This window comes from Emiliania huxleyi, assembly GCF_000372725.1.
Source record: "Emiliania huxleyi CCMP1516 chromosome Unknown EMIHUscaffold_143, whole genome shotgun sequence".
NCBI lineage: Eukaryota > Haptophyta > Isochrysidales > Noelaerhabdaceae > Emiliania > Emiliania huxleyi.
The window spans coordinates 211,510-222,655 of NW_005201165.1; the positions used below are offsets into that span (position 1 = coordinate 211,510).

Below are 11,146 nucleotides of genomic sequence, written 5' to 3' on the forward strand. Positions count from 1 at the left end.
GCCCCCTCACGGCAGAGGCGAGAGCCCCGGGCGGAGGCCGGAGCTGCCTAGCCCTCCACGAATGGCGCTGACCAGTGAGGGCGGGGAGGGGTGGTACTCGAGGGGTGGTAGTAAAACATATATGACTTTAAGCAGCGAGCATGACCAAGCTCCAAGGCGCTACGCTATGCTCGAGCGCCCGGCACCACACACGCTTACTGCTGCTGCAGGCTCACAGCGCCCGCGCCGAGCCCTGCGCGACAGCTTCGCGCGGCCCGCAGCGCCGACCCGTCAACTTGAGGATGTGCTTTTGGAGCGGCCGCCCGAGGAGGAGTAGTGATCTCCACGTCCTTCCCCTGCTCCAGCTTGGCCATGAGGCGCCACGGCGTCCGCGTGAACTCGAACTTGAGGTATCCGAAAAATGGAAACTGGGCTCTGGGGGGGTTCTCTCCTGCTTGGTGGGGGATCACGACAGACGAAAACCCCCTCTGTGCTCTGAGGAGCGGCTACGCGGGGCTTGCCTTGGCGTCTCAGAGGGTCCCCGTAGCCTCAGAGGCTGCGCCGAGAGAGGCTGGCTTGGCGGCACAGGCCTTCAGAGGGTCGGCCCAGGCACCCTCTGAGCCGCTCGTAGATGGCCTCTCTTGGCACAGAGGGTACCCTCTGAGACGAGCAGATCTGGGCCGCCTTGCCTCACCCCGCCCCCCTCTGAGACAAGGAGACAACCCCCTAGTGGCGATGCCACAAAAAAGAGAAATCGCGCATAGGACCCCACGCCCCCGCGATCGTGCCATCCGACTCGGCAGTCTTCCTCCTCGCCACCCTCGCAAAGGCGTGGGAGCCGCTGGCCGTGTCGCTGGCGAGCCCAGAGGGTAGAGGGCCACCATTCGCGGCGGTGCTGGTGTGCGCAGAGGCGGCCAAGCTCGCATTTGTCGCTCCGCTGCTCCCGCCCAACCGCATCGGCCTGTGCTCTCGTTCCACCGGCGCCGCCTTTGCGCCACCAGCGGCGCTCCTCGCGCTCTGCAACCACTGCCTCGGTTTCGCGGTGCCGCGGCTCGACCCGCTCACATACCAGGTGAGCAGAGCCGAGGCATTGTGGTGCCTGTCCAGGCGCTTTGACCTCACCCCGGCTGAGTTTTGGCTGAGCTGTCGGCTGGTCTCGCGTGCCAGGTGGTCTTCAAGGCGGTCTCGGTCGTGGTGGTCGCGCTCCTCTCTCGCTCGCTGCTGGGCAGACGCCTCACCCGCCTGCAGTGGGCGTCCCTCGGCGTGCGGCAGGTCGTGAGACGGGCGCACTGCGGACTGCCTCTCCTTGACCGCTGAGCGCGTGAGCAGGCCTGCTCCTCGTCGGAGCCCACCTCAGTCTCGCCCCTCCGGAGCCGGCGGGCGGAGACGCGCGCAGCAGCAGCGAGGAGAGCTGTGCCGAGTGGCCTCCCGCCTCCGCGAGCCGCGTCTCTTCACACGCGGGCGTGTGCGCAGCAGACGGGCCGCAGCGAGTATGCCGCCGGGCTCGCTGCGTGCGTGCTCGGCTCGCTCGCCCTCGCCCTCTCCTCGGTCATGTTCGAGGGCGCGAGCCACGCGGACAGCCGTGAAGCTGGTGGTGGCGGTGTCGTCGCGCACGCGGCTGCCTACGCGCTCTGGGGGCTTGTCGCAAACTCGGCGGCTCTACTTGGAATGCACTGGCGCTGGATCGGAGGGGGAGGCGGCGGCTTCGCGCTCTCCGCGCACTCGGCGGCCGAAAGACGCCGTTCACGGCCGTGCACTGTGAATAGGCTCGCGCCCCCGCGCCGTCGACGCCGCCGCCGCGCTGTCGATCGCCGCCGCCGACCTCACCATGGCGAGATGCAGCCGAGAGGTGGCCGATCTGGACAGCGCGTCTTCACGGCTGGCGGCCGTGCGCAGGCGGTCTTCTTCTCGAGGCTGAGCGCCAACGCGTACTCGTACTCGCGCGTGCTCGCGCTGCTCGTCTCGGCGATCATCGCCGCCGTGGCGCTCAGGCAGCCGCTGAGCGGCCGATTCCTCGCCGGCGCCGGCACCGTCGCGGCCAGCGGGTGGGTGTACCGCGAGCCGGAGCGCGCTGCCGCGGCGGCAGCCGCGCTCCTGAGCCGAGTCTCTCCAAGAAGAGCCAGAATAAGAAGGGGCGGGTGGGAGTTGGCCCCCGCCGATGAGGAGGGCAAGGCGGCGCTCTTGCATCCGCCTGGCGAGCTGAGCTATAGCCAGCGCCTCGAAACAGAGAGCGCATCGTGAACTCGAGAATTCTTGGGACCAAAAACCGTTTACTTCCGTTCCCGCCGTCTGCACATTGGCGTCTCCGCGGGCTGGGCGCCTAAAAGCCGCTGCGCATGGACGCGATCGTTGCTTTTCTCGCCGACAACCACCTCGAGGCGTACGCGGAAATCTTTGAGGAGACAGGCTACGACGACCTCGCGTTTCTCCGAGAGATGAGCGATGCGGATTTCGCCGAGCTCAAGCAGGCCTCTCTCGCTCAACCCTGACGCCACCACACACCCGTCTGCTCCTCTTTATCACCTCGCCGCCACTGCCGCCACCACAAATCTCCACCCAGGCGACGCGCATGAAGACGGGCCACCTCGCGAAGCTGCGCTCTCGCGCGCGCGGATTTCACCTGCCTCTTCCTCTGCCGCCGCCACCACAGCTACCTCCGCCACCGCCGCTGCAGCTGCCGCCGCCTCCACCGCCGCTCAAATGCGAGCCGGAGTGGACTCTGCTCGCTGAGCCGCAGGCGGGCCGCGCCCAGGCTCAGTCAGTGCCGTCAGAAGGCTTCTCGAGAACCTCCGCCCCTAGCTGCTCAGCCTCCGCCTCCGCCTCCGCCTCCGCCTCCGCCTCCGCCTCCGCCTCCGCCACCGCCTCCGCCTCCGCCACCGCCTCCGCCTCCGCCTCCGCCTCCGCCTCCGCCTCCTCCTCCTCCTCCTCCGCCGCCGCCGTCGGTGCTGGCGCCGGTGCCGGTGCCGCCAGCGTGGAGGGCGAGACGGAGGGCGACGAGGCGCCGCCGTGTGTGGCGGCCGGAGCGCTGTGAAGAGGCGCTGTTACACCACGCAGCGCGAGCAGGCGCCGTCGTGGTGGGGGGCCACGAGCGCAGCCACCTTCGCAGAGGCGCTGCTCCGGCGAGAGGCCCGGAGATGCCGCGAGGTGCGTCCGAGATGGACCGCCGGTGAGGGTGTAGGTTCTCTTCCTGCTCGGCGAGACGCCCGCTGCCTTCCCGGACCGGGTCTTCGCGTCGCTGCCGATGGAGCGGGCCTTCCCCGGGGCGAGTTGCTCAGCCGAGACCGGCCGAGATTACTCGGGAGTCTAGCCACGAGGAGGCCCGCTCAGTCGAAGGGTTTGAGACCGAGACTAAGCGAGGCTCCCAACCACCTGCGATTACCGAATGCCTCCGCCAACCTCGAGGTGAGCAAGCCGCAGCGGCTGCGCGCACTGGGCTACCTGCGGCGAGCAATAGTCGAGACCTAGCCGAGACGTAGCCGAGATGTGCCTTTGCGCGCCCTTCCCGGCGAGAGCTGCAGCGACGTGGAGCTGCTCACGCCGCGATGCTGTGCGCAGGCGGGCGTGCCGGCGGAGGGGGGGCGAGGTCGCCGTGCACTTCAAGAAGCTATCCAAGAGGCAGGTCCGAGACTCGGGCCGAGACTCGCCGAGATTCGCCCGAGGCGCACGAACGCTGCCGAAGCGTCTCTTCTCGTCGCCCGCCACAGGTCGCCGTTTGCCATGTGCCGGTGGACGAGGACCGCTCGCAGCGGCGGCGGCGGGCGAAGGAGCGCGGCAGGACGTGGGTGGACGGCGGGAGCGGCCACTCACTCCTCGGCGAGGCAGAGTGAGCCTCCCTCTCCAACCAAGGGTTCCGAGGCATCACAGCGAAGGGGCTGCCTCGTCCGAGCGGAGCGACCCGGCCGACGCCATCCGAGCCCCTAGGCACAAGGGAGAGGATATTTTTGTTTTCCCTTCTGGATAGTTGTTGAGACTGTTCTTCGCTGTTTGCTTCTTCGTCGGTCAAAAAAACACTCATCTTCTCCGGTGCGCTCAGCCCCCCCCGTGTGTGCCGACTGCCGTGTGCAACAGAGCGGTCCGGCAGGCTGCCCCCCCAAGGCCCCCCCACTTGGAGTGCAGTCATCAACGAACCTCACATCCCGAATCCAGGGCCGGGGAGCTGAGGAGCGCACCCAGCGGGCCGGATGATCGGTATCGGGTTACGGGCTAGAGAGCCCTAGCCCCGGGGGTGCGCGTTCGCACGGGGAAAGGGCCGTAAAATAAACACGGGTCTCCGAGGGTTGGCCCCGCGTACCGGGTTTCCCCTTAACTGCAGGACGCCCCCTCTACTCGGAGCTAATGAACACCACACTGCACGCCCCACACCACCACTCCGCACTCACTCGCACAGACCACTTGAGTAGACCCCCCCGCCTGGAGGGCTCACCCCCCGTCTTCCCAGGGTCCCGAGCCTCCTTGATTCGCTCTCTTGCTCGTCTCCCGAGCGTCATGCGACGGCCGGTGTGGCCGTTTCCCTCGTTGTTGGTACCGCTTCCTCCGCTGCCGCCCCTCGTCCTCGCCAGCTTCTTCCGGCTCCACCGACTCCGAGGGCATCGACGGCCCGGCGGCGGGGTCTCCCCGGGCGAGGGCGGCGGCATCGTGTCTCGTCGCCACCCCTCCCCGGGAGGTCGGGCCGGATCTCCCTGGTCGGCGAGTCGCGCCCGCATCCGCGGCCTCTCTATCGTTCTCGGCTCGCCCGCCCCCTCCGCCGGTTCCTCACTAGGCTCGGGGAGGCGCGGTCTCTCTCGCCGTAGATCACGGCGGTCCGGTCGCCGCCGCGACAGGTCTACCCCCGGTGGGCTCGCACGGCCCGACTCCACTCGCAGAGGCCGCCTCCTTGTCTTTTTTCTTTTCTTTTGCAGAACGCCGGGCTTGTCTTGTATGTGCGTGTCGGGGGTGTGTCAGTGAGGGGTGGCGGGGGACGGGGGCGCGCGAGGTCAGAGGCTCAACCATTCGTCGGCTCGTCGGGGTGGGAGAAGGGGAAAGGAGGTCTGGACGGTCGGCGAGGGGGTCGTAGCCCGACAGAGTGCGTACGGGGTGTAGCCGCCACTTTCCTGCCTCACAAGGGCGGGGCTGTCCCGGAAAGTGAGAAACGCCGGGCAGCGTGGTGCACAGCTTCAACCTCCCATACGTGTTTGTTCGCTCCTTTCCTCGGGCTGTTCCATCCATCCTGCCATCTGCATCTCCTTCCAACCTAGGCGAGGCGGGGGGGGCGCGTGGGTGCGGAGGGCAGTGCGGTGCGAGTGGGTGCGTGTCATGTGGCTACAGCAAGTGACCACGCGTATATAAACGAAGGCGCTATCAAAAAAAATACTCAAAAGGCGTATCAAAAAAAAACGCTGCTCCCAGCCCTGAAGAAGCGCCGGGTCCCGAGGTCGAGAGGGTGGGCTGCTGAGCGGACACCATGCTGCTGCAGCAGCCCGACGCCATCGCCGTGGTCGCGTCGCTCGGCCTTGGAGGGCTCTCAGGCCTGCCACTCCCGTTCAGCGTACCGCTCGCATACGGCGCCATGGTTGCATCGCAGACGCGTGGCCTGGACATCATCGGCCTGCTCCACAATTGTACCGCCCAGCAAACGGCTGCCGCTCCGCCGGACAACGTGGATGCAGACCTGCCCATGGATGCGTTGTGCGCTGGGTACGAGGCGCACCACTGGGAGAGCACCTCAAACTGCTTGCACGCTTGCGGCATGCTGTGGGCATTCGGCGTGCTTGCGCTCATGCTGATGCGGCAGAAGAGGTGGCCCATGCTCGCGCTAGTGCCACCGTGCTGGTACCTGTTCGCCTGGACGGGCCACTTTGTGTACCAGGCTGGTGGGAGTGTGATGGGTGGACCTGAGAGACGACTCCCACCCTCACCGCAGCCTCCTGCTCTAGGCGGACGTACCTGCCGTCTTCACGTACGGCACCACCCTGCGAGGCTGGTCCCTCGGCGAGTGGTGCTCGATCAAGGCGTTCGCTGCGGGCCGCACCGTCTCAGCGCGCGAGGATCTTCTGCTGACCTTCGCCTGCGCGGTCGCCACCTACCTCGGCCACAGAGCGAGCGCCAGCCTCTGCACGCGTGGCCACGAAAAGCCGGATTAAGCTCTGCTGGCGCGGGTCTGGCGCGCGCGGCATTGCAGAGCATTGCAGTAGCGGACGAGGGTAGCGCTCGGTGTCGCGGATATCTCAATAGCATAATGTCTGCGCGAAACCCTACTTTTCCCGCGGCTTTTGTCGAGGCTTTTAGAGGCGCGGCCAGGCACGCGGAACTCTCACACCACCAGTACGGGGCGCGTCCGGGGTGTCGAGACTCCGCACGTGTGCGCGGTCTGGGGCGCACTCCGCTCATTCGGACAGCAGCTGGGCGAGCTTTCCGCTGCTGATTGCGCGCTGCGTGTCGTCGTTCCCTCCGAGGTGAGCTCCCTTCACAAACACGTTCGGCACCGTCCGCTGCCCCGTGAGCGAAAGCAGCTCCGCCTGGATCTCGGCGCCGTCGTCGAGCTCATCCAGCTCCACGACGGTCGGCGTGACGTTAATGTCGGCGAGCGCCGCCTTGCAGCGCTGACAGTAGGGGCACCACGACTTGCTGTACACCACAACATCGTTCGACGCCACCGTGTCCTTGATGGCTTCAGCGAGCGCAGCGTTGGCGCTGATCCCGCTGGAGCGGGCGCGGCTCACGGCAAGGAGCGGCGGCGGAGCGGCGCGAAGCAGGAAGGACTGCACGAGCGCCGGCGCGGCGGCGACGAGGAGAAGGATGATTCGGCGCATCATGTGTGGAGGGCGCAGCGACGGGCTGTCGTCGTTGCACGCAGGGAGACGCCCAGAGAGCTCAAAAAAAGAAATCAGGCAGCCTCACAAGACGGTGCTCCCGAAGACCAGCAGCGCCGCCGTTGCTAGCGCTATCGACGCGTCGAGGTACCACTGTAGCCGGACGCCCTGCAGCGTGGCGGCGGCCTTGTACGCCAGCAAGGGCAGCACCAGCGCGGCCGCGCGCTGCGTGCTCTGAGCCTTGGAAGCGACGACTGCCTCCAGCGGCACTCCAGAGGAGGAGAGAGGGGGCCAGTGGTCGTCGACCGCCGCCGCCATCGCCGCAGCGGGCATCAGCGGCCCTCTGGACACGCGGGCGGATGACACCGCTGGCCGGACATTGATCAGCTGCACGTCGATCGCGACGACGCCGGCCACGTCGTTGCCTGCGCCCAGCCCCTCGCTCTCCTGCCGCCTGACAAGCGGCGGGATGGGTGCCGAGGTGTGGGCAGTGCCGAGGTGTGGGCGGCGACGAGCGCGTGCGGGCGGATGCCTCCGGTTCTCGTTGAGGACTGTGCCGTACAGCCTTTGCCTCTGCCCAAACGAGCGCGGCACGGGCTCGTGGGCGCGGTCCTTGTAGCCAAGCCGAGACGGGATCACGAGCCGGCGCGTCCCGCCCTGCCGCATGCCCAGCAGGCCCTCCTCCATGCCGTCGATCAGCTGGCCTGGGTTCGCCGAGGGACAGGGTGCAACGCGCGCCGTGCGGATGAGGCGGGCGGTGGGAGTGGGGGTGAGACGGTTAGGGAGGCGGCATGAGCACCGCTTCCCATGGTCAGCCGGTACGGCTCGTCCTCCTCGGCCTGGGTGTTCATGAAGACCCACCCCTGCTTGCCCACGAGCCTGCCCACTGCGTGGAACGTGACGCGGCTGAACGGTGTAACCGTGTCGCCTGAACCGGTCTTGATGTCAGCCCAGCGCAGCCCACTCTCAGTCGTGACGAACGAGAGCTGCTGCGACGAGTGCACAGCAATAGGGCGCGAGGCGGCAGCGCTGCCAGCGGCAAGGGCAAGGCGGCGCGAGATCGACGGCCGTCCGGTCAACACAGCTCCACTGCTGCAGCAGAGGAGGACCGCGAGGGCCATCGATAAACCACTGTCTGGTCTAACAGCGAGTCCGTGAACTTACGTTCTCGAGTGCGGAGAGTTGTAGTGGGCGAGCGGATAGCCAAATCACACGAATAAAGAAAGAAGACAAGGCGCGCTAGGTGCAAAAAAATTCTGGGAGGGGAACGTTCACGGGGAGACTCAAATTACGGCGGATGGCAATCTCTCGTCTGCTCGAACCCGTCGGGCTCAAACGTTGGCGGAACCGAGCCCCCCCAACGCGTCGCCTCCAAAAGGTGCGCCGCCATCACCCGTCTCGTTACTCCATGGATGACCTCATCTCGCTCCGAGACCTCGAGGCCTTCGCGGCCCTGCCAAAGTTGCCGGTAGCTAACCTCGCGCAGCCGTCCAAGTTTGAGCCCGAGCTTCCGGATGCCAAGCGCGTTCTCGCAATCAGAACACAAGAGCACTCGACTCCGCCCACCCTGCCTGTGACGCCGATCGAAAACGTGCTGCTCGGGCTGGAGGGCGCGCCCGGGCTGGTTTCCGGCTCCACCTTCTGGCAGCGAGAGCAGCGCATAACTCCGCAGGCTTGCGCGCCAGGCGGGTTTGTAACCGGATCACCGGCGCAAAAGGCGTTCATTTCTGTCTGCCCCATGGCGGGAGGAGCGCCGGCGGCGGAGGACGAGAGGGACCCATCGCACGCCCTATCGTGGGAGCGCGCCGCGCTGCCATCCATCGCAAGCGCCGAGCCATGCAAATGAGTGGCCGCCATGGGTCGCGGCCTTGACGAATCGGTTTCGCAGGCGCAGCGGCCCAATTTGCACTGGCGAGAAGGCGTTCACGCTGGCTGTTTCTCGCGCTTTGGCTGCGAGGAGTGGCTCGCGCTCCGCTTTCATTGTCACCCACTCGGTGGACAGTCGGTAGCCGCCCAGTGACGCGTTTCGCGGCGTCGGACGGACGCAGAAGAAGGAAAGAAAAGAAAATCTTGTGAGAAAAAGAAATCATGCGCGTGCGATCCACGGCGGCGCCATTTCTTCATTTTCCGACTGACTCCTCACCACAGTTCCTACTGCCTGGCCCTCGCGCTCCCGTTCAAACCCACCGCCTCGCTGTGACGATGTCCTCCAAGCAAGACGCAAAGGTCGTGATACTCGGCGCGAGCGGCTGCGGCAAGACGTGCCTATCCCTGCGTTTCGTCAAGGACCAGTTCATATCGTGCGCTCTCCCGCGGCCAACTGCACTTCCGCGGCCCAAGGCTGACTAGTGCGCGGCCCGCGCCCAAGGTACACCGCGTCAACCATTGGAGCGAGCTTCTTGGTCAAAGAGCTCACCATCGGCTCGCAGAAGATCACGCTGCAGATCTGGGACACGGCCGGCCAGGCGCGGCCGACTCTCCCTCTCGGCCTGCCCGGCTCCTCCCGCGGCTGACTGCAGTGTGACCGCCTGCCTGCCCACACTAGCCCTCTCTCGCCCCTCTCGTGCCACCCCTCGGCAGGAGCGCTTCCGCTCGATGGCGCCGCTGTACTACCGCGGCGCTCTCGCCGCCATCCTCGTCTTCTCCCTCTGCGACGCGCAGTCCTTCGAGCGGCTCAAGGAGTGGGTGCGATGACGGCCGTATCCGAGAGTGAGAACAGAGCGGCCGCAGCGGCAGCAGTAGCATGGATAGCGAAACTGTGTGCGAGAAGGAAGAGGAGAGTGCAATAGTGAAGCAGCAAGCAGGCACCAGTCGGCAGCACCAGTCGCTGCCCTCGCGCAGGTCAAGGAGCTGTCGGCGAACGTGGAGGAGCCGCTCGTGCTCGCGATAGCAGCAAACAAGTCGGACCTGGCCGAGCGCGCGGTGCCCGTCGAGGCGGCGCAGGCGCACCAGTGCGTGCCACACACACGCACACGCACGCCGTCCGCGCGATTCAAGCATCCCCACAATCACGACCCTCTCCACGATGGTTCAATGGCGAGCCGAGCCCTGTTGCAGGCGTATGCCGCCTCCATCGGGGCCGTGCTCTTCGAGACCTCCGCCAAGGAGGACGTCGGTGTGAAGGAGCTCTTCACCGAGGCGCGCTGGTTAGAGCCGTCCAGTAGTCCGTGAGCAGCCTGGCGAAGGAGCCGGCGCGAGCGCACCCCAGTCGAGCGTCTCGCCGATGCCAGGCCCAATCTCCCCCTCCCCTCCCCCCTCCTGCAGGTCGCGCGCCGGCTGCTGCTCGTGAGGTTGCGCCCGCCCGGCGGCGCGGCGGGGGACGGGTCGTCCACCATCTCGCTGCCGGAGGGGGACGTGCGCGGCGGCGGGACGCGGTCAAAATGCTGCTGACAGAGTGAAAAGGCGGGGCAGGGGGGGGGGGGGGGTCGGCAAGTTGGCACGAGAGACCGTGCACGCGCTGACCGCTGTGTCGTTGTAGCATTATGACGAGTCGACTGATATATATACATCCCGGAATATAAACGAGAGCGTTCGAGGGATCGAGAGGCACGACCACGCCGCACGACGAGCTCCACACGATGTCGCAGGAGGTGGTGGAGAATGACCTCCAGACTGACCCGGAGAATCACCTCCACCCAGCCCCACCTCAGCACTCCTATTATCACTCTCTCCCCCCCCACAGTGATGAATAGTCTACCTATATCCCTATATTCCCACACCCTGTGCAGTGGCACGTCTCGCCACCTAGATCCCTAATATTGGCACCTTGGGCGCCGAATAGGCGCCCAAATATTGGCACGTAATAGTTCCCTCGTCTCTTCGAGGCGTCGTCATGTGACGCCTTGATGCTCCCCGCTGAGGCTGCGCCCCAGCATTCCCGGTGTTGCACGACGCCATTCCCTTAAACCACTCGGGTGTCCGAGTTCCTTATACCTTATACCAATCCTACAGCCGTCTGAGACGGCACCCGGATCGAGGATGGCTTTGCAGCCTCACCCGCGATCAACAGTACAGCAGAGCCGCGCACGCGGCTCACCACTCACACTTGCTGGGCACCAACCTTTGGGTCCAGATGACTATCCCTCTATTGAAGAGGGAAGAGGGACGCCTCACGATACTACCGAGGGCCGCGACCAGGATTCTTCTTGCTGGTCAGACCACTCCAATCACCACCACACACGACCACGGACGACGCACGAGCGGCAGCGCGTGGCAGCGGGCCTCTATCTCTGTATCTCAGAGAAGTCTCTCGGAATGTACCGCGCGCGCAAAACGCGTCGTGTGCCCGTGTGTGTACGGCTAACCAGTACTTTTTGGTGACGGACGGGACGATGAAGTGCATGTCATGTTGCCGCAATGGCCAATGCCCCCCCCCCCCC

At 66.2% G+C, this 11,146-nt stretch overlaps 5 protein-coding genes across 5 annotated transcripts; 3 read left to right on the forward strand and 2 right to left on the reverse strand.

Moving 5' to 3' along the window:
* Window positions 1–400: 400 nt before the first annotated feature.
* Window positions 401–3,949, forward strand: EMIHUDRAFT_467491 (hypothetical protein; the record flags this gene model as incomplete). Its single annotated transcript, XM_005787348.1, has 8 exons — window positions 401–437; window positions 744–1,051; window positions 1,147–1,251; window positions 1,453–1,579; window positions 1,746–1,828; window positions 1,876–2,028; window positions 2,787–2,939; window positions 3,684–3,949. The coding sequence occupies 8 exons, from the start codon at window positions 401–403 to the stop codon at window positions 3,804–3,806; spliced, it is 1,089 nt and encodes a 362-aa protein (XP_005787405.1). The 3' UTR covers window positions 3,807–3,949.
* Window positions 3,950–5,419: 1,470 nt separating this feature from the next.
* On the forward strand, window positions 5,420–6,200 carry EMIHUDRAFT_455444 (hypothetical protein; the record flags this gene model as incomplete). Its single annotated transcript, XM_005787349.1, has 2 exons — window positions 5,420–5,815; window positions 5,892–6,200. 2 exons carry the CDS (start codon window positions 5,420–5,422, stop codon window positions 6,096–6,098), a joined length of 603 nt encoding a protein of 200 aa, XP_005787406.1. The 3' UTR covers window positions 6,099–6,200.
* A 150-nt stretch (window positions 6,201–6,350) lies between these two features.
* EMIHUDRAFT_58907 (putative glutaredoxin) lies at window positions 6,351–6,650 on the reverse strand (the record flags this gene model as incomplete). Its single annotated transcript, XM_005787350.1, has 1 exon — window positions 6,351–6,650. A coding segment is annotated over one exon (300 nt), but the record flags the coding sequence as incomplete, so codon positions are not given.
* A 651-nt stretch (window positions 6,651–7,301) lies between these two features.
* EMIHUDRAFT_56761 (FKBP-type peptidyl-prolyl cis-trans isomerase) lies at window positions 7,302–7,861 on the reverse strand (the record flags this gene model as incomplete). The annotated part of the gene is made up of 2 exons (XM_005787351.1): window positions 7,302–7,471; window positions 7,567–7,861. Coding segments are annotated over 2 exons (465 nt in total), but the record flags the coding sequence as incomplete, so codon positions are not given.
* Window positions 7,862–8,855: 994 nt separating this feature from the next.
* On the forward strand, window positions 8,856–10,157 carry Rab50 (Rab50, rab family GTPase; the record flags this gene model as incomplete). The annotated part of the gene is made up of 6 exons (XM_005787392.1): window positions 8,856–9,067; window positions 9,136–9,232; window positions 9,348–9,452; window positions 9,609–9,710; window positions 9,825–9,905; window positions 10,032–10,157. 6 exons carry the CDS (start codon window positions 8,856–8,858, stop codon window positions 10,155–10,157), a joined length of 723 nt encoding a protein of 240 aa, XP_005787449.1.
* Window positions 10,158–11,146: the final 989 nt, after the last annotated feature.